At 39.2% G+C, this 21,753-nt stretch overlaps 1 protein-coding gene across 2 annotated transcripts in view; it reads left to right on the plus strand.

Moving 5' to 3' along the window:
- The window catches only part of ESF1 (ESF1 nucleolar pre-rRNA processing protein homolog), a 31,820-nt gene extending 17,841 nt beyond the window's left edge, over window positions 1–13,979 (plus strand). For both annotated transcript variants that reach the window (XM_042049227.1, XM_042049228.1), the window contains exons 10-14: window positions 4,606–4,727; window positions 5,880–5,970; window positions 10,666–10,733; window positions 11,403–11,549; window positions 11,690–13,979. In XM_042049227.1, coding sequence (XP_041905161.1) covers window positions 4,606–4,727; window positions 5,880–5,970; window positions 10,666–10,733; window positions 11,403–11,549; window positions 11,690–11,989 — 728 coding nt within the window. In that variant the 3' untranslated portion in view covers window positions 11,990–13,979. The remainder of the gene's footprint in view (window positions 1–4,605; window positions 4,728–5,879; window positions 5,971–10,665; window positions 10,734–11,402; window positions 11,550–11,689) is intronic.
- The last annotated feature ends 7,774 nt before the right edge of the window (window positions 13,980–21,753 follow it).

Raw genomic sequence — 21,753 nt, forward strand, 5'->3', positions numbered from 1 at the left:
ATGGGCTCCCTGTTTCTTTGCTATGGAACTTGACTTTAGAAAATTGGATTTGTTGCATACTTATACCTAGTCCAACCCCTTCCTGACTGCATCTTCTTGTAGGACTCCTAGACTTTTGCCATGTCCTCATCTCTTTTGAGGGAGGGATGGTAAAAAAACCCAAACAAGCAAACAAAAACCCCCTATCTTGATAAATTTGACTGACTTTGTCTAAATTTAGCTGGATGTCCATGCACAGGGTCAGGTTTGTTCATATAATTTTGGGTTCAATGTGCATGTGTGTGCAATGAATTTTACATGGGTAGTTTATAGTATTTAATGTTACTTTAGCAACTATGGTTTTACAGGATATGTTAACATTTCCTCATTTCTTACCCTGAAAAAGTAGAGGATTATTGAAGAGCAGAGGTTTTGGAAATCATAGACTTGTTCACTTGCCTTTGTTAGAGACAGTTCACCTCCACAAGGTCAACAGTGCCACTTCTGGCTATTGACCCCTGCAATACGGTTTTGTCTGAAACCCAAGTCCTAAAAGGGAAAATGGGTGTCTTAAGTTTGCTTTTGAGTCAAAAATTCAGCCATTACTGATTTTAGGCAGCATTTGGAGAAGAGGTCCTGCACACCTGAAGGGGATATTCTTTTATATATGTTTTTTATATGGTGGAGCATAGGCAGCACATGCTGAACAGTAGTTTATAGCTCTGGCAATATATACATGCTTGAGGTTGTGCTTCTTTATGGGAGGGAGGAGCATTAGTTGTTATTTTTTCTTGAACAAATGTGCTTATTTAAATTTCAAAACCACTTATGTTCAGTTGGAGCGTTCTGGACATTCAAAAATAGTTTTTGTTGTAATCTCTGAAGACTCCTAATTTTTTTCAGAACTAGTTTATGTCTGTTGAAATATTTTTATTATCGAGTTCTGCCTTAATGCGCTTGACTTATTGCAAAATATTTTCCTGCCAAAATGTTTAATACATGGAAGAATTACAACAGTTAACTCTAGGAAGTTTTTCAATTGAAAGGCAGATATTTGAATTAATTTAAAATTTTGAGTTTTGGCACAGTCATTTACACATGGTTATAGAAAGCATACTTTGTCAATGATTCAGTTATTCTTGAATCATAATAGTTTTAAATAAACCACAGTGCCAGCAAAAATAAATTAGATGTAGTTCCAACTCTCTTTGGTCTGTTCTTCTAGGCACAAAATCAGTGTTATATTTAAGCATCCATCTGTTTTCTTAATCATATCTGATTTAAGCAACAATTACTATGAATCCTTATCCAGTTCCCAAAGCTCCCCTTAGAAAGTGAAGAGAGAGAAGACCACAACTGCATTTCTTGATGATATTCAGCCAGGTTTTTTTTTGGACCTAAAAATTTTTCCTTTGGGAAGAATGAGATGTAAATATTTAGCTAGGCTTGGAGGAAAATTTCAAATTTGTTTTCATCCGAAGTAGAACAGAAGAACAGTAGAACAGAAGGCTGTGGTGTCTGTAAAGTGCATAGTGGAGCCCAGCTGTACAGCCAGAGATTATGCAGAGCACAGAAATGCTCCTATGGAACATGTATCTCCATCTGGATCACTGCTGAGTGTGTCCCCTGACGGGAGTGGCCTCGCCTCCTGCAGCACGAAGCAGCATGCGCTGAGCTGTGTGGAGGCTCACACCTGACAGCTGCGATGGGTGCTGGGTTCTCGCTGGCACTTTTACTGTCTTAGGAAAGACTTGTTGACTTAACAAATTTCATCTTTGGGGGTGACAAATTCTAATGTTATCAGAGTATTTCTATTTGCCGTTCCTTTCAGCTACCTGCAACAAGGAGTTTCATTTTTCTGGTGAGGCATTACACGCAAGATGAACTTGCTCGTTTAGGTTTCCTGAAAACAGAAATGTATCTCTCTGGCCTCTAATAACAGTGACAGTTGCAGCCTGTTAAACTTCTGCAAGTTTAGAGTGTTTGGAGAAGTAAAAATTCTGACCTGCCCCTCTCTCTTGCTGTCCCAGCAGTGTGACAGCAGTGTATGTAGGTTTGCTGTAGTATTTACCGTAGATGACCTTTTTCCTCTCTTTTCTTGCCCTCGTTTGTGAAGATTAAATGAAACCATTGTGATTAATTTATTCTAAAAAAATGTATTTCAATAAGGGTGTATAAGTTAGATCTTTCAATGGCCAGCTAATATTTCTACCTAAAGTAGACAATTCCTTTCCCCTGCTGCAGTCCAAATCCTTTTGACCACTTAAATACACTCTTATTCTCGGGAAGTGGTCTGGACAGTAGTTTCTAAGCCATTCTAATCTGTGGAGAAACTCTGATGCCTTTCATGAGACTGCCAAATACCACAAGAAAGGGCTGGATTTTCCTCCAAGTTCTTCAGTGCCAGATGGATCAAATGATTCCATTTTCCAGGCAAATAAATCAGAAATATTGTAACTTCCTTTCAGATTTTGGGTTTCTCTTTTGCTGGAGATGTGACATATATTTTTAAAATTCTGTATTTACTATCTTCAAAGAGAATCTGCAAGGTTGTTACCTGACCAGTAATTTTTTCCATAAAAGTACCACAAAGTATCCAAAGTCATAGTGGTTCCATTTCAAGGAAGCTGATGAGTCTGCTTTCATGGACTTTGAAGATAACTAAATATTTGTTCTTGTTGTATGAGAGTTTCTTAATGGCCTGTTTTTAGTGAACCTATGCAAAATCCTTCCTTTATCGTGGTTCTGATTTGTTTGCTGGTTAAGTACCCAATTTTTTTGGCTGTAACAGTTTGCCCCTTACTGTTCATTCTGGCACCTTTCCAGAGTAGTAGAAGGATCCTTTATTTTGTTTTTGCTCCACTCTTTTCCTCCTATGGTTCTATGGTTTAATATGTTTTTAGATCTTGTCCACACTTCGTATTTCAGACAAGTTGTAACTAGCTCCCCAGCCTTGGAATTATTTTTGGAGTGTCAACAAGCACAAAACCAGCGATTAGTGTTTGCAGTTTTTCAGAAAAATGTTCTGCCTGCTCTTCTGGGGATAGGTAGAACTGTCCATGAAAGCTGCCCGCTTCTTCCATCAGGATCACTGTTTTCAGTTCCTCCATACTGAGGAGAGCTGGAAGGAATAATGAGGAATGGGGACTTGGCAACTGGGAAATCTGGGAGAAAGAATGGGATCTGGTCTAGGACATCTGGAGAGGTCTGACTATGATTTCTAAGCAGTAAAACTGGAATGAAGGGTGGGAGAGTAGGATGTGGTCTGGTCAGGTCAGGGCTGGACTGGGGTGGCAGAAGAGAATGCTGAAGAGAGACCACTAGAAGTAGGGCTGGGGAAGAGACAACAAATATCAGGCTTGGAGGGCGAAGCAGAAACAGGATTCCTACTCCCAAGATAATTTAGTCACTTTGTGGGAGATGATGTTACCTATAGGATATTTGACTGCTTTGTCACAGAAGTTAAAAAAAATGTATGTAGTGAATGAAGCAAGGAGTTGCAGGCAGGAGAAAAACACTTCATTGCCCAGGCTGTTACCTCTAATCAGGGAAGTGGATTCTGTTTCTGCCACTGAATTGTGATCCAGTGCATTGCAAGGCAAGTCAGTTAATCTCCTTAGATCATGAAATTTTGTTTTTGCAAGTGCCCATCTTGTGAAGAACAGGCTGAAAGTGTGTAAGGTGCATCTGAAATCAGTTTTCATCCTCATAACATCCAAGTGCTCTGTGATGTAGTGAATTTTAGAAAAGTATTCCTGATGTGTATGGAATTTTTTACCAAAATTAGAAGATTGCTTTTAAATGAAGTGCTTATTCTGGATTTAAGTATTCTACATGTAAAATGGGAATGCTCCTGTTATTTGATGGATTTATTTTTAAGGTGAAATTCTTACATCATTGAATACTCTAACAATGCATATTATAGAAAACTTCATTCTGTTTTATTTACAAAAAGCTTAAAGGTTAGGACACACTTGTCTATACAGGTGCAAGTGCTGGGCATTGAAACTTGGGTGTCCCTGCTAAATTACAGAATTTAATGTAAACCTAATTAACACATCCAGATTTAAGTCTGATCCTGTTAGGCCAGAATTATTAAGAGCCAGACATGTTGCACTTCTATGTGGTTTACTTTTCTAGAATGAAAAGTACAGTGGTCAGCAGAGATCCTGCAGCATTGTGAGAGTATTGTCACAGAGGCAAAGTTTCAGCAACTGAACTAATTCAGAATCTTAACTAATGATAGTGTGGTACATAAGACGTAAGGGCTCTGTGTACATCTGTTAGTTTTATCGTGTTACTCATTCTGGCATCTGTAGACTGCACAGTTGAATGTCTGGAGAAGAGACCTTTCTGATTAACAGCAGGAGTGGGAATCAGATACCACACAGCAAGCTCTTCTTCTGACTCTTGTACAGTTTTTACTGAAGGAATGTTTTATTTGGAAAAACACATCCTGTGAAGCGATCTTCTTTATAAAGATGGTTTTTAAAGCAATATTTATGTTGTTTCCACAGACTTGTTGAAGAAAAGCTGGATTGTTCTTTTACAAAAGAGAAAACAGTTGATTTTTAAAAATTCAGATTCATCACATTTTTTTAATTTACTATGTTTTTTTTTTCCTAGGCCTTAAAGAAACTGCTGAAGAAATGGTCAAAAACAGGTTGGAAGGAAAGGATAACCTGACTCCATGGCAAAAATACCTAGAGAAGAAGAAAGAAAAAAGAATTCTCAAGAAAAAGAGAAAGGTAATGTTTTTACTGGCCATTTGAGGGGGAGTTGTTTGTTTGTTTTCTTAATTTGTTGTTAATGTTTGTTTCAGATAAACAAAATAATAAATTGCCCAGTTGCCAGTGCTATTTTAAGGTTAGAATATGCAGTGTTCACTCATGTGGAAGTACTGAGAGTACTTCGTCAAACCTACAGAGCAAAAGGATATTCAGCATACTGCTGACCATACATATGCTTACACAAAAGATCTTTTATCTACTTGTGCTGCTGTGAAGATAAATGAGTCATAATAATAATTGGCTTTGATTTGCATTCTTAATGCATTAGAAGTGGTCTTTTTGCTACTGTGTGCATATCAATTCGAAGTTCTTATGACAATGGTAATTGTAGTTTTGGGAATTTTGGGGCTAAAATAATACAGACCTGTTTCCCAAAGCTGTAATGGCAAAGAATTAATAGCTACAAAGAACTATTCAAATTTCAAATTGCAAGGGGGAAAAAAAAAGCATGTGGCACGCAGAATCTAGGTTCTCTAAAGTCTTAAATTACTCTCAATATAACTCACATTGCTGAATTACACTTCTAAGAGTAAGCTCTACACCTTGAGTTACTCTGTGTATGTCAGTTTTAACTGGCACTTGATGAGAAACTTCTTTAAGCTGATGAGTGCTCAAAATGGAGTCAGTAGCACTATTCAGTAGCAGAGCAACTTTGTCTAGCATAACATTCTTGTTCAGTTTGATAAGTTAAGTCAAGGAGTAAGGTGTATGACACACTACTGCCAGTAAGAAAATTTGTTCTTTTAAATCCAAACTCCAGCTTTTTGAAATTTGCTCCACAAAATGAACTTTCTTACTCAAGTTTGTCCCCAAGCAGAGCTTTTGTGGAACATAAAGTAAGGAGACAACAGTGCTGATCCTGTAATTTGTTGGGATGGTTGTCTGGTGCATCATAATTTGGGGATATGCCTAATAAAAATGTGTGAAAGAGGGTTGAAATTCTTGATTTGTCTTTACTATCAATTTTTAGTGTACTCTGGTGTTAGGATGTTCCACGTACAGTATTTCAGTTTTCATCTTCATAGCTAGCTACTCACAGAACATCTCATTCCAGTGAAACTTAAGTGGTAGTTATATGTTGATTGAAATAATGTTTGTGCTTTGTTATAGGCTAATGCTGAGAGAGAAGAGAGTGAAGATGAACTTCCACCTGATGTTGATCTCAATGACCCGTACTTTGCTGAAGAATTGGAGAAAACAGGTCAGTCAAGACAGGCGACTTCAAAAGTAAATCTGCCCTTTTGTTAAATACTGACTCGTCAAAACAAAGTCAGGCTGGACTAAACACAGAGATAGAATGTTCAGAATTAAATTAAGTAGGTGCAATTTGCTTAAAATTGCTGTTCCTGTAAAATTATGCCTATTGTAATACATGGAGTGGTAGGGAATATTCTCTTGGCTTTCACCAGAGACCATTAGTTATCCAGTTTCTGGGGGTGGCTGCTAAAAACAAGCTGCTCCCTGAAGTATTCCAGAGAAAAGAACTCCATTGCCTTTGAAGTCTTTTTCTTTTTATATAGGAAGAGCCAGATATACATAGGTCCCTTTGAAGCTTGGGTCAAGTACAAAAACATCAAATGTTTTTGCATCATAAACAAAGTTGTCTTTCAGAAGAAATCACTTTTCTCTTAGTCTGATACACATTTTTACTGGTGTACTCTTGGTGGCTTAGAAACTCGAATAGTGAAATGTAATATTTTAGAAAACAACTTGCCCAGTTTAGATTTTTAAGATACCTTTTTTACAAGCTTTTTATTCTGATTTTTAAATTAGCTTTTGCCATGGTAACAGCAAATTTGAGTGTGATTTTGCTGAGCAAAATCAATAAAGGTAGGTTTTTGATGTTCCGTAATTCTAGGAGCCAGATCCTAAGGGTGGCTTACACATGTATATTAAAAGAAGAAAAATGACATAAAAACAAAAGAAGAAAACAAACATAAAGAATATAGCATCAGATTTACTAATATTGCCAGTCTGTTGTTTGGTTGGGGTTTTTTTGAGCATAGCAATGCAGATCCAGGTTCCATTTAAAAAGGGTAAGTTACTTTTAATTTGATACTTGCCAGCACAGGCTTCTGTCCTGATTGTTAAAATCTATCTTAGGATAAAATAAATAACTAAACCCCAAAATCTGGATGATTTTGTGCTTAGTAATCTGAAATACAGAACAGTAGACTGAGTCCTGTCCATGTTTTAGAAACAAACACCACAGTCCAATGTGTCATGCAGTGCTGTTTTCTACCATGCTTTCCAGGTGGTTTGTGTATAGGTTGAAGTAACTAATTGTAAAGATAACCATTCCTTTCACGAAATTGTTTAATTTTTCTTTAATAGCAAGATTACCTAGGTACTCTCATAGAATGTGTGATGTTCTCTGTGAAATCTCTGAAAAAATGTTTTTTGCTGCATTATGTGAGAAGTTCTTTGTGTCCTAGAGGGGCTCACCAGAGAATGAGCTTATCTGCACATCTTTAAGCCTTGTCCATAACACGGAGAATAGACTTTAATGTTTGTGGAGTCTTAGAAGATAGTAAAATACACATAAAGGTTAAGAAAGTGAAGTTTTTGTCTTCAAGATTACTGATAATTACTGAGATACAGGAGAAAACCAGAATGTGGTTAGCCCTGGAGAGGTTCTAAAGGGACAGTACAGTGGCTGGCTGCGAGCCAGTTTACATTTTAATGGTAATTACATGGCACAGCTTTGGCTTTCACCAAGTTTACCCAGAACAACCTCTGTCTCATAGTTGGGGTTGCTTTTAAGCACAATTTATCCAGTGAGGGAAAATGGGTTACAGTCATCTTTGAACTTGGCTATAATTCTGCCAACTTTGTATTTAGGGTACAGGCAACTTAAATGACCATCCTTTTTCACAAGCCTTCCACAATTCCCCTAAACGATTGAAATTTCACCCTTAAATTGACTGTCAGATTATTTTAGATGATGCTGAAAAAGCACATGATGGGGTTTATTTGCAGACTCATGTGGACCAGTGCAGAAACTGGGGATGCAGTAGTGCTGGATTCACTTGCTGGCTGTAACATGCATGAGTCTTGGGTAGCTTGGTTTCTTTCAAGCTGAGGCAATTGAAGGGAAGCCAGAGTGTAAGGACCAAGGGCCTAAAAACTGAGTGCTTTGAAAGGAAAATTGGAAATTATGGGAAATCTACTAAAGTGTATGTTCCTCGGGTACGTCTTTGTTCCTGATAACTGTTTGTAAAGCAGGCAGTGATTCTTACAGTGTGAGTGCTTCATCTTGGGAGAGGCAAGGTAGAAAAAATTCTTTGTGCCTGCTGTGCCCCAAAAGCTGTCTGTGCAGGGCTCATGGTAGTACTTGCTTTGCACAGTTTTCATATGACTTTTTAATAGTACCATGGGCTAAAATGTCAGATGCTGCAGATACATGAGCCTTGATGATGCATTCTAGAAGCTTAACTCTAGTTTCATATTGTCAAGAAAGAAATAATTTGTCACTTTTGTTTTACACTGATGCCCATACTGTTTCAAAAAGCCTTGTAAAACTTGGGTTTGGCTTGGCCAGTTTCACTGTTACTGCATCAGCTTCTGTGGGGTCTTAGAAAAGGGAGACAGAAAGACTCTTGTAGCCTAAACTATTAATAACTGAAAAATTAATAGCTGAATAGTGTTAATTAATAGCTTATTAACATCAGAGCAAGGTACTGCTTTTGGAGATCACCGAACAGTTTCAGAACACATTAGACTATTAAATGTAGCTTCTGTTGAGCCTTTGATGAATTCTTCACACATTATTGTAACTTCTATTAGTTCCAAACCATTAGATGCCTTCTCATGATGTAACTTATGATGTATGTAGGAATTGATGGCTTTTTAAAGCCGGAAGGGAGCAGTACGAGTGCAGGGACCTAAGAGCGTAACAACAAAATCAGAGTATACTTGCAGAACCTGTATTTGGAAGATAAAGTAGGTGAAAAGATTCATTTACTGTGTGTCTTTGCAAGGCTTTTGAGCCTGACTCATGTTTCTGACTAAGGCAGATAAGAGGTCTTGTGAGGGGAGTTTTTGATTTGGGGTCAGTTTCTGTGTCTGAAGTCTCAAACTTATGATTAGCTTTTACCGTCAGCACTGGGAAGTTGTTGATGCACAAAGTTAATGTTGCAAACAAAATTCTTGAGCTGAGAAAGAGTCGAATGGCAGCTTGAGCGGGGATTACAGCAGAAACTGGATGCTTCTTGTACTGGCTGGTGACAGCTACCAATTGGTTCTGCATAATGCTGAAGTACCTGCAGCTGTAGGTGGGACAAATCTGATTAAAAGATGGCAGTGGGGATGAGGTGCTAGGAAAAATCTGAGGGTATGCAATCAGTTTGCAACAAGTGTGTGTGTGGTGGGGCTTCCAGAATGTATGTGGGAATATGGACTGTGGCAGGAGTATGTTAAAAATACAGAAAATGATGCATTTGTGAATTTTTAAACAGAACCATTTTCAGTGTGATACAAATTTTTGAATCCCTAGGGTGATTTGAGGTCCCGAGCTGGTTTTATTAGCTGCATAGTATCAAAGTAAGAAATAAAGGTTTTATTAATTTATTTATTTTCATGTAGAAGAGCTCAGTTTGATACTAACTCCTGATTCAGCCCCATCTGCATCCACAGAAAACACTGAAGGCATAAGGATCACTTCTGTGATTCCCTATATAGAGAAAGATGAGGGAAGGTGACTTGAATGACTTTCCTTTGGGAATGTGTGGAAAGAAAAGAAATTTACTGATCTAACTTCTCGTATAATTGTCTCCAGTTGTATCTCTGTGCTCCTTTTCTGTAGTTTAGCCACTTCTGAAAGATAGAAAAGGTTCCATAATTGTTGAAGTCTTACAGAAGACATTTATTTCTCCCTTCTACACATTAACTTAAATTGTGTAGAGTTTAGGTAACAATATTATATCTGAATCTGATTTTCCTGCACATTTTCTGGAACTACTAAATCAACAGTTCAGTTTTGGAGCTGATGACATTGTGCATCTGGATAGTTTATTTTTTGGTGGTGGTGGTTTGTTTCTTCTGGAAATCCATATCCAGTTTGGAATCCATGTAGAAGTAGTCAAGGGAATAGTCAAGGCAGAAAAAAAAATATTCCTCAAGAAATACGTCCTGTTCCTTAGTGATATAACTTGACATGTGTCTGGCATGTCTGTATTTCTAATCTGAGTACAAACCTGTCTTGACAAAATGAAGCCAAGTATCTTCCTTAAGAGTACCCCCAGTGGACTGCAGTAAATTGCCTGGGAATGTCATTCCAAGCTCAAAGGTCAGTGTGTGGTTCAGGACAGGAAACCTTCTGCTTTTCCTCCTTCTTCTTGATCAAGATCTACAGGCATTCCAAAGAGAATAATTTGATTTTGTAGGATTTATAAAGAGGTCTGTTTTCATTAGAAGTTATGTTTGACTAATATCTTATGCTGTTACTGTTCGTTATGTCTGTCTAATCAGCACTGTGTATCTGAATGCTAAGGGAGTAGGGGAGCTTCCTCAGAACAATATTCAGTCTGAGCAGTCAATCATATTTTAATTTCCACTATAAAACACTCTGGGAGTGGTGTGATGTCATGAGTTTGCCTGCACTATTGTGATACTTCTCTCTACTGCCCTTTGAAAAATACAGTAAAACCATGTTTTTGACTTGTTTATGCCACTTGAATGTTGCTGCCTCCTTAAACTGAACAACTGTTCAGTGAACAACTATTTTTATTGCTTTACGTCTTCCTGGTTTTTCTTAACTTTGCAGCCTTTTTACGCATCTGACATTTAGATACTGACTGCAAGAAAATGAGATGTACTTAGAAGTTCTAGCTGTAGGTAAATTATGCCCTCATGCGTAAGCTTGGATAATGTGTTCATGCTCTGTATTTGCACTTAGGTTTAAAGAAGAAGCCAGAATCAGTAGAAAGTGCCTCAGAAGATGAAGATGAAGTTGAAAAACAGAAGGTAAAGTGATGTAAAACGTTGCATTGCATGAATTCTGCAAGTATTTGTTATGTGTTTGTGAGTGGAACTGCAGAATTTCATAGGATGCCAGTGGAATAAAACTACACAATTTTAATAGTGAGAGCTTTTGGAACAAAAACTACCAAGAAGAAGTTTGTGTGTTGGGCAGTGCCAAGTTTTAATTTTTTTAACATCAGTATTATATGAAACATTTGTGAGTTCAGACTTTGTCCTGTATATTTTTGTCCTTGAAGATTAGTTGCTTGCCATTTTCTTTTCATTCTTTCTCAGAACAAGTTAACTAGAAATTACTTAAATCCAGATATGTTAGTTTTTATTTTGCTATATGAATACTTGTATTAAATTGCATTCATTAGTTATTTCTAAACTGTGGTGTACAATTTTCAGATGAGATTATTACTGTGTTTGAAAATTGAATGTGGGTATTTGCAATTTTTTAATGTCTAATAAGAAGGAAATCAACTTATATTAATACTACACCTCAAAATGTTAAAAAGAATGTTGTTATGGCTGAAATAATACTGCCCTGATGACCCTATTTGAACTCATTTATGTAAATGTAGACTCATACAGGCTTTATTAATGAGACGCTGAATTTTTTCATAGAAAACTTTCATTGTGTACATGGACTTTCTTATTTTGTAACAGGCTGAAATGGCCCTACTGATGATGGATGATGAGGAGGACACTAGAAAACATTTTAATTATAAAAAGATTGTAGAACAACAGAATTTGAGCAAAAAGAAGAAGAAACTTCTTATGAAAAAGAAAGAATTACTAGAAGATGACTTCCAGGTAATTGTGTACTCCTTGATTTTGTGACTGGAGCAGTTCCAGGAATCTCATGAGCTGTGACTTCATGTTTTATTGGGCTTAAAAGCTTTGCTGTCATGGGAAAAGTTTACCTAAAATAAATGCTTCTTTTCTCCCTTCAGGTAAATGTTGCTGATACAAGATTCCAAGCCATGTTTACTTCTCCCCTGTTTAATTTGGATCCTTCAGATCCAAATTTCAAGAAGACAAAAGCAGTAGAAAAGATCCTGGAAGAGAAAGCTCGCCGAAGAGAAGAAAAGGAGCAAGATCTTAAGGAGGCAAACAAGGGCCTGGAGAGCAAGATGGCAAAGAAAGGAGATGTTGCTAAAAAAGTCATAGATCCTGCCCTATCAATGCTAATAAAGTCTGTCAAAAATAAAACAGAAGAGTTTCAGGCAAGGAAAAAGAAGAGATTCAAATAACTGAACTTTGTTTTTACTTGGACTTTAGTCTTAGCCCTTCTAACTGGAGACATCTGTTAAAGTTACTGCAGCCTGCTCTGATTCCTGTCCACCTAAGACGTCCTGAAAAGTCATTTAACTATGTTGGTGAATTTTGAAGTGTTCAGAGTAATAATCACTCTTTTCTTCTGCCACAACAAATACTGTTTTGCACATATGTAAGGAAATGATGGTTTTGGGGTGGTTTGTTTTGTATTATGTCATCTCTGAAAAATAATAGAAGTGCTGAAGATGGCTACAAAAATCATAATTATGGGTTTATTTATAAATAATAAAAACAGTTCTGCAGAGGTTTATTGCTGAGACTAAGTGGTCTTAAAGTTTTTAATTCCACAGAAGTCTGTAAAACATACCTGTCTTGATAAAGAAGGTAATAACTACAAATGGAAGAAATTTTGTATAAAAGTCTTTTGTGGATTTTTAAAAGATTGCATAAATGCTTTATTATTTTCTCCTTTAAATACATGAAGGTAATAGAACTAATTAACGGAAATATTGCCATTTAGAAGTGTTTCATTAACATACTTTGGAAATAAATAGTTGGCCCAGAAGAATTTTGGGTACTAGCTGTGTTTTTTTCTTTCATGCCTAAATGAAATTACATCAAAATTAAACTTTTTGCTACTGTTATTACATTTCCATGAATATGATACTTATACAAAGTCTTCCAATATTGTAAGTGTTAAAAAATAAGGGGGCAGGGAAGGGGAGGGAAAAATCAAAGGCAGATCTAGATGATACAATTTCAGAAACCATCTTGTTTGGCCATGTTAGTGTTGATGATGAAGATATCAAAGGTGCAGGGAGAATACAGTAAGTAGAAAATGATCAGTCTTCCCTGGAGTGTGGCCATTGATTTGTCTTAAGGTTTGGTGTGGGTTGGGGTGCTGTGATTTTTTTAAAGGTTTGCTGTATCAGCTCTAATGGAAATACAACATTGCATTACAAGAAAGACCAAAAACTCTAGAAACAAGGAGCTGAAAGGTAATTTTACATTTTAAAGACATAATTTTTAATTTGTAAGATGTTCTACTCATTTAAACAAAGACTTCTATGAAAACAGAGGTTAAAACTATGGATAATCAAAGCTAGTGTTTATATCAAGTAAATTTATCTCAGTATGTAAAGGAGATGAGAGAGCTGGATTAGCACATGGGTGGCTGTAGAGTGGCCAAAGGTGTTAAGGAACATAATATACAAATACAGGTGGAGATGGATTTTACAATAAATAAAGAGTGTTTTGCAATGATGTGCCTGTGGAATACTTGCAGACCTCAAATGCTTTAAATGTAATTACTCTTCATAAACATTTGAACATCTTCAGAGTCACTTTGTTTTAATACTGGGTCCATAGAGAGTCTCCCGTAACTTTGTTTAGTCATTTGTATGGAAAACAAATTTGTTGGGAAATGAAAGGCAACAGCAAACTGCACTCTCTTGAATCCTCTAACCCTGCCGAGTTTTACCAAATATTCTGTATTATCAGTACTTTTCAGCTCGGTGCTTTTATAACGTCACTGGAAATCAATGTGGAATTGGTGGATCTCTGCTCCTCCAGAATGCCCAGATATGCTGAGTGACTCACTGGTACAAAACTCTCCAACAGAACTTCTGTACTCCTGCAAAGCCTCTGTCCTTGACACTAACTTTGCTGGAGGAGTCATTTGAAAAATCTGGTTATAAAATTAAAAAGTCACAAATTGTGAGGACTTCTAACTGAAATTAGGTGGTCGAAATTATGTTGTGTCTTCCATGTATGTATGCTGGCTACTTTCTCCTGTTAGGAAGCCTGGCCTCTACTTGGATGTCATAGCACGACAAAATGCATGGAAAGATGAAGGCAGACTTCACAGTGATTGTAATTATTGGTTGTAATAATTATTTTGTTGTATGGTAACATGTACTGGGTATCCTGTAAACGCTTAATGTATGATCATTTTATGTAATCAGATGTTTTTGTTGTTGTTTTTGTTCTCAAGTTACCGAGTGCTGAGGGGGCATCTTAGTTGGGAAGAACTGGAGAACTTCAGGATCTGTCCTAGCATGCATCTTAGATGGGAAATTTAGTTTGTTTATAAAATTATTAGCTCTAACACCTCTTTTTCTTCTTCCCCTTAAAAAAAAAATTTTAATTGCTAGTTAGTATCATCTAAGCTCCATGATTCCAGATCAATGTGAGCAAAATCTGACATGTTTTCTGTGTCTCCAGCAGAAGCATATCTTGAAAGTCTGGTAAGAATCTAGAATTCCCTGCAATCCATATCCCTCGGTGTAAACAAAACAAATGATGGTTTTGACCATCTCATTCTTTTAAACGTGAAAATTGGATCTAGAAGTTCCAACCTCTGAACTTTAAAATATGGTATTACTTTTGACTTTCACTAGATGTCATGTAACCAGCAAAAGTGAAGGCAATGAAGTAAAATAACACATTAAAAACCAGGACTGTTAAAAGTGAGACAAATAATTTTTCTAGCAACTTACAGAGGTCTATAATAAAGTAATTTGTCTCCAAGTTGGCAGCCAGCAGAGCTCACATTGAATGTAAGCCAGGCCTTTAAAGCTCTAATATTACGACTGGAAATCACAAGAGGGTTTGATTTATGTAAAAACTGAGGAAGATCAGACAACAAGAGATGAACAGCCATGTATGTTTTCAATCATTCCTTCCATCTAAAAATTAAATGTATTATTTCCAATTCATAGCAGGTTGGCTTTTTGTTCTTTTCATATTTTGATAGAATCCAAAAATAACAGTAAGTTGTGCCATCACATACTTTTTTAGCAAACAAAGCAAATAACCAAAATACTGTGGGTTTTCTAAATAAGGTCTTAGAAACCTACATTATATGTGACCTATATTTAAAAGTACTAATTAATTTGCTTTGTGTTTGTCTTAAATCATGTTCAATGCCTTAGTCAGCTCTGATAAAAGCAACACTGGTACCTCTGATGGCACAGTAATTTTCATTAATTCCTAGAGTACTTTAAAGAACTGTTACTTTCTTAATGTAAAAATGGACCTTTTCATGTAGAGGACTACGTTACTGCATTCCTGTAAGAAGCAAGACCAAGTGGCAAAAAGGTGTATTCTGAAGTTTTCTGTCCTTAACATACAGCATTATAAATGAGAGTATTTTTGTCTGGATTCTGGATCCAGTCTAGATGAATGTCACCTAAGGTCATTACTACTTTGTCCCTCATCACTAACATATGAGTAATCCCTACTCAGGGCTGTTCCAGCTCTGTATTTCAGCCATGCAACACTGCTGAGTTTTAAACAACATTGCTTGTAGCCTCCAGTGAGCCCACTGGCAAACCCTGCTCCTCTCCCATCCTCATAGACACCCGATCCGACGGCTGGTTGCCACATTTTCATGGGCAAATGCTCCTGGACTTCGTCCCATGAGCTCCTTGGCACTGCACAAATCCTTTCGCATTGAAATCCTGCCCAGTGCACTTAGACCTTTCTCCTTTTGTATTTCTGGGACAAGGTAGGAGGGAAAGGATGACTGAGGCAGATGGGGTGTGTAGTGACTTCTGACAGTGGGATCAAAGATGGGCATTGTAAGTGTGAGCAGAAAAACTGCCCAGAGCAGTCAGCAATGCGTGTGGCTGAACCGCTGCTCAAAGGGGCTGGCAGGTGGTCCATGAAAAATGCAAGTTAACAGAAGTGGTTACCAAAAGGACTGTGAATAGCAAAGGGACTGGTTTAGGGCAGCTGTGATTGCCACAGGTGATTAAGGCTGAAATCAGTTCTGTGGAATGTAAAACGCTCAAGCAGAAGCTGCTTCCCTTCCTCATTGCCCTGTCTGCTTTTCCCCTTAGGTTAATGCCTGGGCTCTCAAAGAGGGAGTAGATCCATGAGCTGGCCCAAGAATGGATGCCTTGGGCTTTGGAGGACTTAGGGACAGGTTGGTCCTTTTCCTTAGCAGAAGTAATGACTGAGCAGCATCAGCAGGGAGAGAACCTGAGATGTGCAGGGATGAGCAATGCCTCTGGTAGCCAAGAGTTTAAGGGTGTCCTTGCAGTTGGAGTGGGAAAGAAGGTCTGTAATTTCTGAACCAAGCAGAAGTTAGACATTTTTTTTCACACATTTCTCGTTTGGTGAATTTTAGAGCTCCCTATCAGGAAACTAAATACAAGTGCCTAGGAACCAAAACCACGTCAGAGTGAAAATCAAGCACAGTACATGTGAAATCAGCTCTGGCATTTGTTGCAGTTACCTAAACAGATCTTTTTCTTTAAGCTCTAATCTGATGTGAAAATACCATGTTAAGGGAAGCAGTCTTCATTATTCTGTATTTTGGTGTCCAAGTGCTCAACTTTGCAAAATAACTGTTTTGTTAGCAGGGTATTAATTTTAATTTATTTTAATGAAATAAAAGCCACAACCTTTATGCTCCAGAGAAGCTCATCTGTATCATGAGATCCATCATCTCAATCCAGAAGAGGAGACTGGGCACTTCAGTGAACATCCCAAGTGTAAGCAGGGAACAATTCTGTGCTCTGTATGCCCTCTAAGGAGGAGTAGAAATGCTTCACAGGGTGGTGGCATACCACTACTTGCAGCACTCGTGTAGTAAAATCAAAACAGGTGTAGCAGACGACACTTAAAAGGAATATAAATCTATCACTTAAGTTATCTGCTTTTCTTAAGAGGCCCAAAATTTACCTTTGATAGCAAAGTAAGTTGACTTGGTAAACAAAGATGATTTTGTCACAGAATAACAGCCTTGTTTTTCTGTGAGATACATTTTCTGAAGACAAAAAGTACAAAATACAGAAAAAGGGTAACAGTAATGAATTTAGTTGCGTATTAAGATGTAGTTTCAAAATGCAAATTCTGTTCTAAGATAAACCTGCACTGATTTTTGTGCTGATCTCAACTTCACCAAAATGTGAATTTGCTGATAGAGCTCATGAGCTTGTCTGAGGGATGAGAATGGGTATTTTTTTTTTCCTCGTTTTGAATCTTGAAGATCAGAACTTCCCCAGTAAGAGAATGATTCTGCTAATTATTCTTAAATCGTAGTGAACTTAGGAATCTTGAAGTCTCTCTGTTGCAATGGGATCAGTATCACAGAATTTGAAGAGTAGGATGCTGTGAAGACTTCCTGCTGAAATCGTATCATACCCTGAGTGCAACAAGCCAGTTTGGGTTTGGACGAAATCATTAGCCATGGAGAACTGCAGAGAACAACCAAGCAGGTCAAAATCCGTAACAATAATGAGATGATCTAACCTGTGGAGAAAGCCTAGTTCAGGAGTTACTTAGTTGCCAACTTGACCTGTTTTGCCACAATATGTATTCTTAAACTGTCATATTTAAACCTTCACCATACTTTGTGGGCATGAAGAAGAATGTTCGCTGATTCTGAAAACCACTTTTCTGTGGTTTCTTGGCTTCCTGATTTCCTGTAGCTGTCACTGGGAGATGACTGTCCTACCTACTGCAGTGGCCAGTATCTACCCAGTATGCATTCACCTCACTGTTCAAGGAATAAAGACAAAACCTTGCAGGGATTTACTACTTGTGGTTATTTTGGCAACAAGTGATGACTGCATTTTTTAAGTTGCATTTCTCAAAAGTCCCATGTCTTATGATTTGGCCCCCCTGAAAAGCTGGCTGACAGATTGCAATCACACCAAGTTAGAGCTTTCTGAGCTGCAATGGAATGAGCGTTGGAAATAATCGCGTGTGGGTGTTGAGCAGCCGGGAGTATCTGGAATGCTAAATAGACAGGTCCAGGATGCTGGAGTATTTTCCTCATCTGAAGTAGCTCATTATCTGGAAAAAACATTATTTTACTGGCTGGAAGTCAAATAAGGGGCCTCTTCATATGGAGAGGAAGCAACAAGCATGCCTGGAGGAGACTGCAGGCTTATTTATGCTACCTGCGAAGATCAGCCAGTCTTTCAGGGGGATTGATGATGTGGTGTTTGAGTGGATTGATTCCAGCCTTCAGTTGCTATTCTCCTCTTGCATGCAATCATCCAGGTAATAGTTCCTGTTTGTATTTCTTGGTGCATTCAGCTTCTTTTTCTGTTGACTGTAGAAGTGAGTTGCAAAGTTCCTAACTGAAGATGGAATGGTTGATATAGGGGTGTATTTCTATGTGCTTGCCTTTTTTGCTGTTCTCTTTTCCTTGTGGCCACTTCCCAGACACATCCTTCATTAAAGCATTAAAGTTGTCTTGAATTGATTGTTTAAGGGTGTCCTCTCACCTGGGTTAAAAAGGATAGAAAAGGGATGTGAGTCTTCTCCTCTTCTACTGCCCTTTCCCAGCATCTCTGTCCTTAACAGGTGTCTGAAAGTACTGAAGTCTCCCAAACCAAAGGCTCAGGAACTTCTTGCCTGGAACATCTTTTGTAAAACCTCATTGAAGTCTAAGGACTTCAATAGCCACTTTTACCCAGAATAAATTAAACGAGCAGATAAGCTCTTTATCATATTAGGAAGTAAAACCAGTAGAGCGTGCTTCAAAAGACAAAGCGCAAGAAGAAATCTAAAATAATCAACAAGAAATTGAACAAAAAACCCCAAAGGCTTTAAAACACAGCTGGAATCTTTGTAAAAGGAATAAAGAAAACCTTTCACTTCAAACCTGGATGCTGTGGAATGATTTACAGAATGAGAACACCTTTTTATTGGAGTAGCAACACAAATCTACAGAAAGGTAAGGACCAGAAAATAGGAAAAGAACCCCAAGAAATATTTGGCCAGTTTGAAAACTGTCACTGGCAGCAGAGGACAAGTTAAGTAAAGGCATCAAAAAACAAGTGAAAACAGACATTTGGATTTGAAATCCAGTTCTGGAAAATGGTACAGGACCAAATGCTGACAAGGCTTTAGCTTCCCCCTAAAGAACGAAGGGCTCCATGATACTGTCTATCTATCAGTGTGACAGCCCTACCTCTGGAATTTGAACCTATTGCCAACTTCAAGGAGATTTGACAGTCAGGTCAAGTCAAAATATGTGTAGCTGGGAGTCAGACACATGTTGTGCTGCCTCTTTCTTAGCCACACACGGAACAGCTGGACAGAGAAAGGGAAAATGGAAGACAGAAGGTGCTTAGGACCTTACACAGGACAGAGAGGTGAATGCACAAGGTCAAATCAAAGCTGCCTCGGTGATGGCCAATGCTGTGCATCGAAGAAGGGCTGCAGCCAGAAGGCAAATGCGTTGCAGCACTTCCACAACACCCTCCTTTTCCCTCAAATCAGTCTGTCCTAGCTCAAATGTACCTATTGCCATTTAAGAAGCAAAAAAAGTACTTTGAGGTGTCTCCTTGGTTCACTTCAGCACTGTCAAGAATAACAAGGGCTTTAAAAAAAAAAACCACAACAAAAAATATGGAAACAAAGCAACTCGCAACTGGGATTTGGACCTCAGGTTAAAATCTGTGAAAGAAGGCCAAAGATCTTCTGAGGGTTTGTGGACTGCATATTTCCTTGTAGTTTTGTCCAACAGAATAGGAAGCACCTGGTAATGTGGAAGACAAAAGCTGCTCTCCAAAAGCCACATAGTTTTGTGTGCCAAAAACTTGTGTTGAAAAAGACTTGCATTTGTTCCTGACATATCTTGCATTGTTAAAAAAATGTAAGGCTGGTCTTTGAAAAAATAAGTCAATAATACAAAAGTGGAAGCACATTTTTATTGGGAAAAAAGCCATAATAAGTGTTCCTGTCACTATTAGGCAGGCCAGGAAGGAGCCTTCTGAATTCCTGGGGGAGATCCTGTGTAGGACAATTAGGATGTGGTGGAGATGAAATAAAATCTGGGGGTGAAAAAGTTAGTTTCCAGATGTCCCTATCCACAGCAGGGGCATTTGGCCTAGATGTTCTTCAAGGCTCCATCCAACTCAAACCATTCTATGGTTCTCTGGGGTTTTTTTTGGTTCTTGCCAGTTCAGTGCAAGTTCCTGTTAATGTCTAATACACAATATAACTTGTGTTCGCCACAAACATGAAAGCAAATGACGCTTTTCTTGATGATGGCACGAAGTGTAAGCAATCTGTTACTAGCTATTATTTGCTACGAAATGTATTTGGGCTAGTGAATGAAATTGGTGTTATAGGAAGTCCTGTAGTCAGTGCTGCAGAAACATAATTTGTCAAAATTCGCTTAAAAAACTTAAGTCTGGCGGGCGAGCTCCTGCCGGCTGTCGGGTGGAAACGAAGCCGCTGCTGCGGGCGCTGAGGGCAGCGCCGTGAGGGGGCCGCGCCCAGGCTCTCCGCGTGCCGTCAGGGCCGGGCGGCGGGAGAGGCGGCACCGCGGCGCCCCTCGGTCGCTCTGCCCGGGTGAGGCCTCGCTGTAGAACCTGAGCCCGCCTGAGCACAAACAGCGCCGCGCTGCTGGTGCTGAGGCACAGCCATCGGAGTGTCGGCCCGGCCGCCCTGCGCTCCGCTCGCCCCACGGCTGCTCCCTTGACGGGCTTTCGGGCCCCTGCAGGGTCTCCCGGGCGGGAGGGGGCTGCGAGCGGCTGAGCGGTCCCTGCTGCCTCGGCGTGACCCTCGCGTATGTTTGTCTTTCTCCCAGCGCCTGCTTAGGATTCAAAGTTACTTTTGCAGTGCGGTCAGGGCTTTGGGCGGCTTCCACGAGACCAGATTGCTCAGAGCTCCGTTCAACCTGGCCTTGAATGCTTCTAGGGATGGGGCATCCACAGCTTCTCTGGGCAACCTGTGCCAGTGCCTCACCACCCTCACAGCTAGAAACTTCCTCCTAATATCTAATCTGAACCTATGCTCTGTCTAAAGCCATTCCTCCCTGTCCTGTTACTCCATGCTCTAGTGAATAGTCCCTCTCCATCTTTCTTGTCGGCTCCCTTCAGGTACTGGGAGACCACAGTTAGGTCACCCCTGAGCCTCCTCTTCTCGAGGCTGAACAATCCCAGTTCTCTCAGCCTTTCCTCAAGGAGAGCTGCTCCATCCCTCTGATCATCTTGGTGGCTTCCTCTGGACTCACTCTAACAGCTCCATGCCCATCCTGTGCTGCAGACCCCAGATCCTGGACACAGCACTGCAGGTGGGGTCACATTTGAGTGAGACAGAGGGGCAGAATCCCCTCTCTCACCTGCTGCCCACAGGGCTCTGGATGCAGCCCAGAACAGGGTTGGTTTCTGGGCTGCCAGAGCACATTGCCACCTCATGTGCAGCCTCTCATCCACCAGCACCCCCAAATCCTTAAACGATTTTTATTCATGTTCTTCAGGAGTCACACTACTGTGTATTCCTCCACTGTTTCTGTAGCTATACGGATGTAGAACAGGGAACTGTGTAACAAGGAGGATCAAGATCAGCACTGATGAAAGTGTAACAGCCAGGAAGGAGATCTAATAAATACTAGGAGAAGGTTGAAAGTGAAAGGATGGGTCGAATGTGATCTTACAAAGGGGAAGCAGCAATTTCTTGAATGAAATGGAAATGAAGAATATTTTGAGATGGAAGTGGTTTGACCAAACTGACTTGATGTGGAGGAAGTGTTATGAAAGTATTGAGATTAAGTCAACCATATGTAAAAACAAATATATCCTGACACACAAATATATGCAAAGGCCTAATTAGGATTCTCAGTCTGATGTTACGCTCCCAGTTAAAGTGGCATCTCTATCCTCATTTTCAAATGCAATGGCAGATCAAGATACAGCAGTGGGCTGAGACAGCCACACACTCACACCCTCTGGCCTGGCCTTGCCTTGACATTCCCAGCCTCTGGCTGCCA

This window comes from Corvus kubaryi, unplaced genomic scaffold, assembly GCF_017639235.1.
Source record: "Corvus kubaryi isolate FWS band 111438036 unplaced genomic scaffold, C.kubaryi_AGA036_p1.0 70, whole genome shotgun sequence".
NCBI classification, from domain to species: domain Eukaryota; kingdom Metazoa; phylum Chordata; class Aves; order Passeriformes; family Corvidae; genus Corvus; species Corvus kubaryi.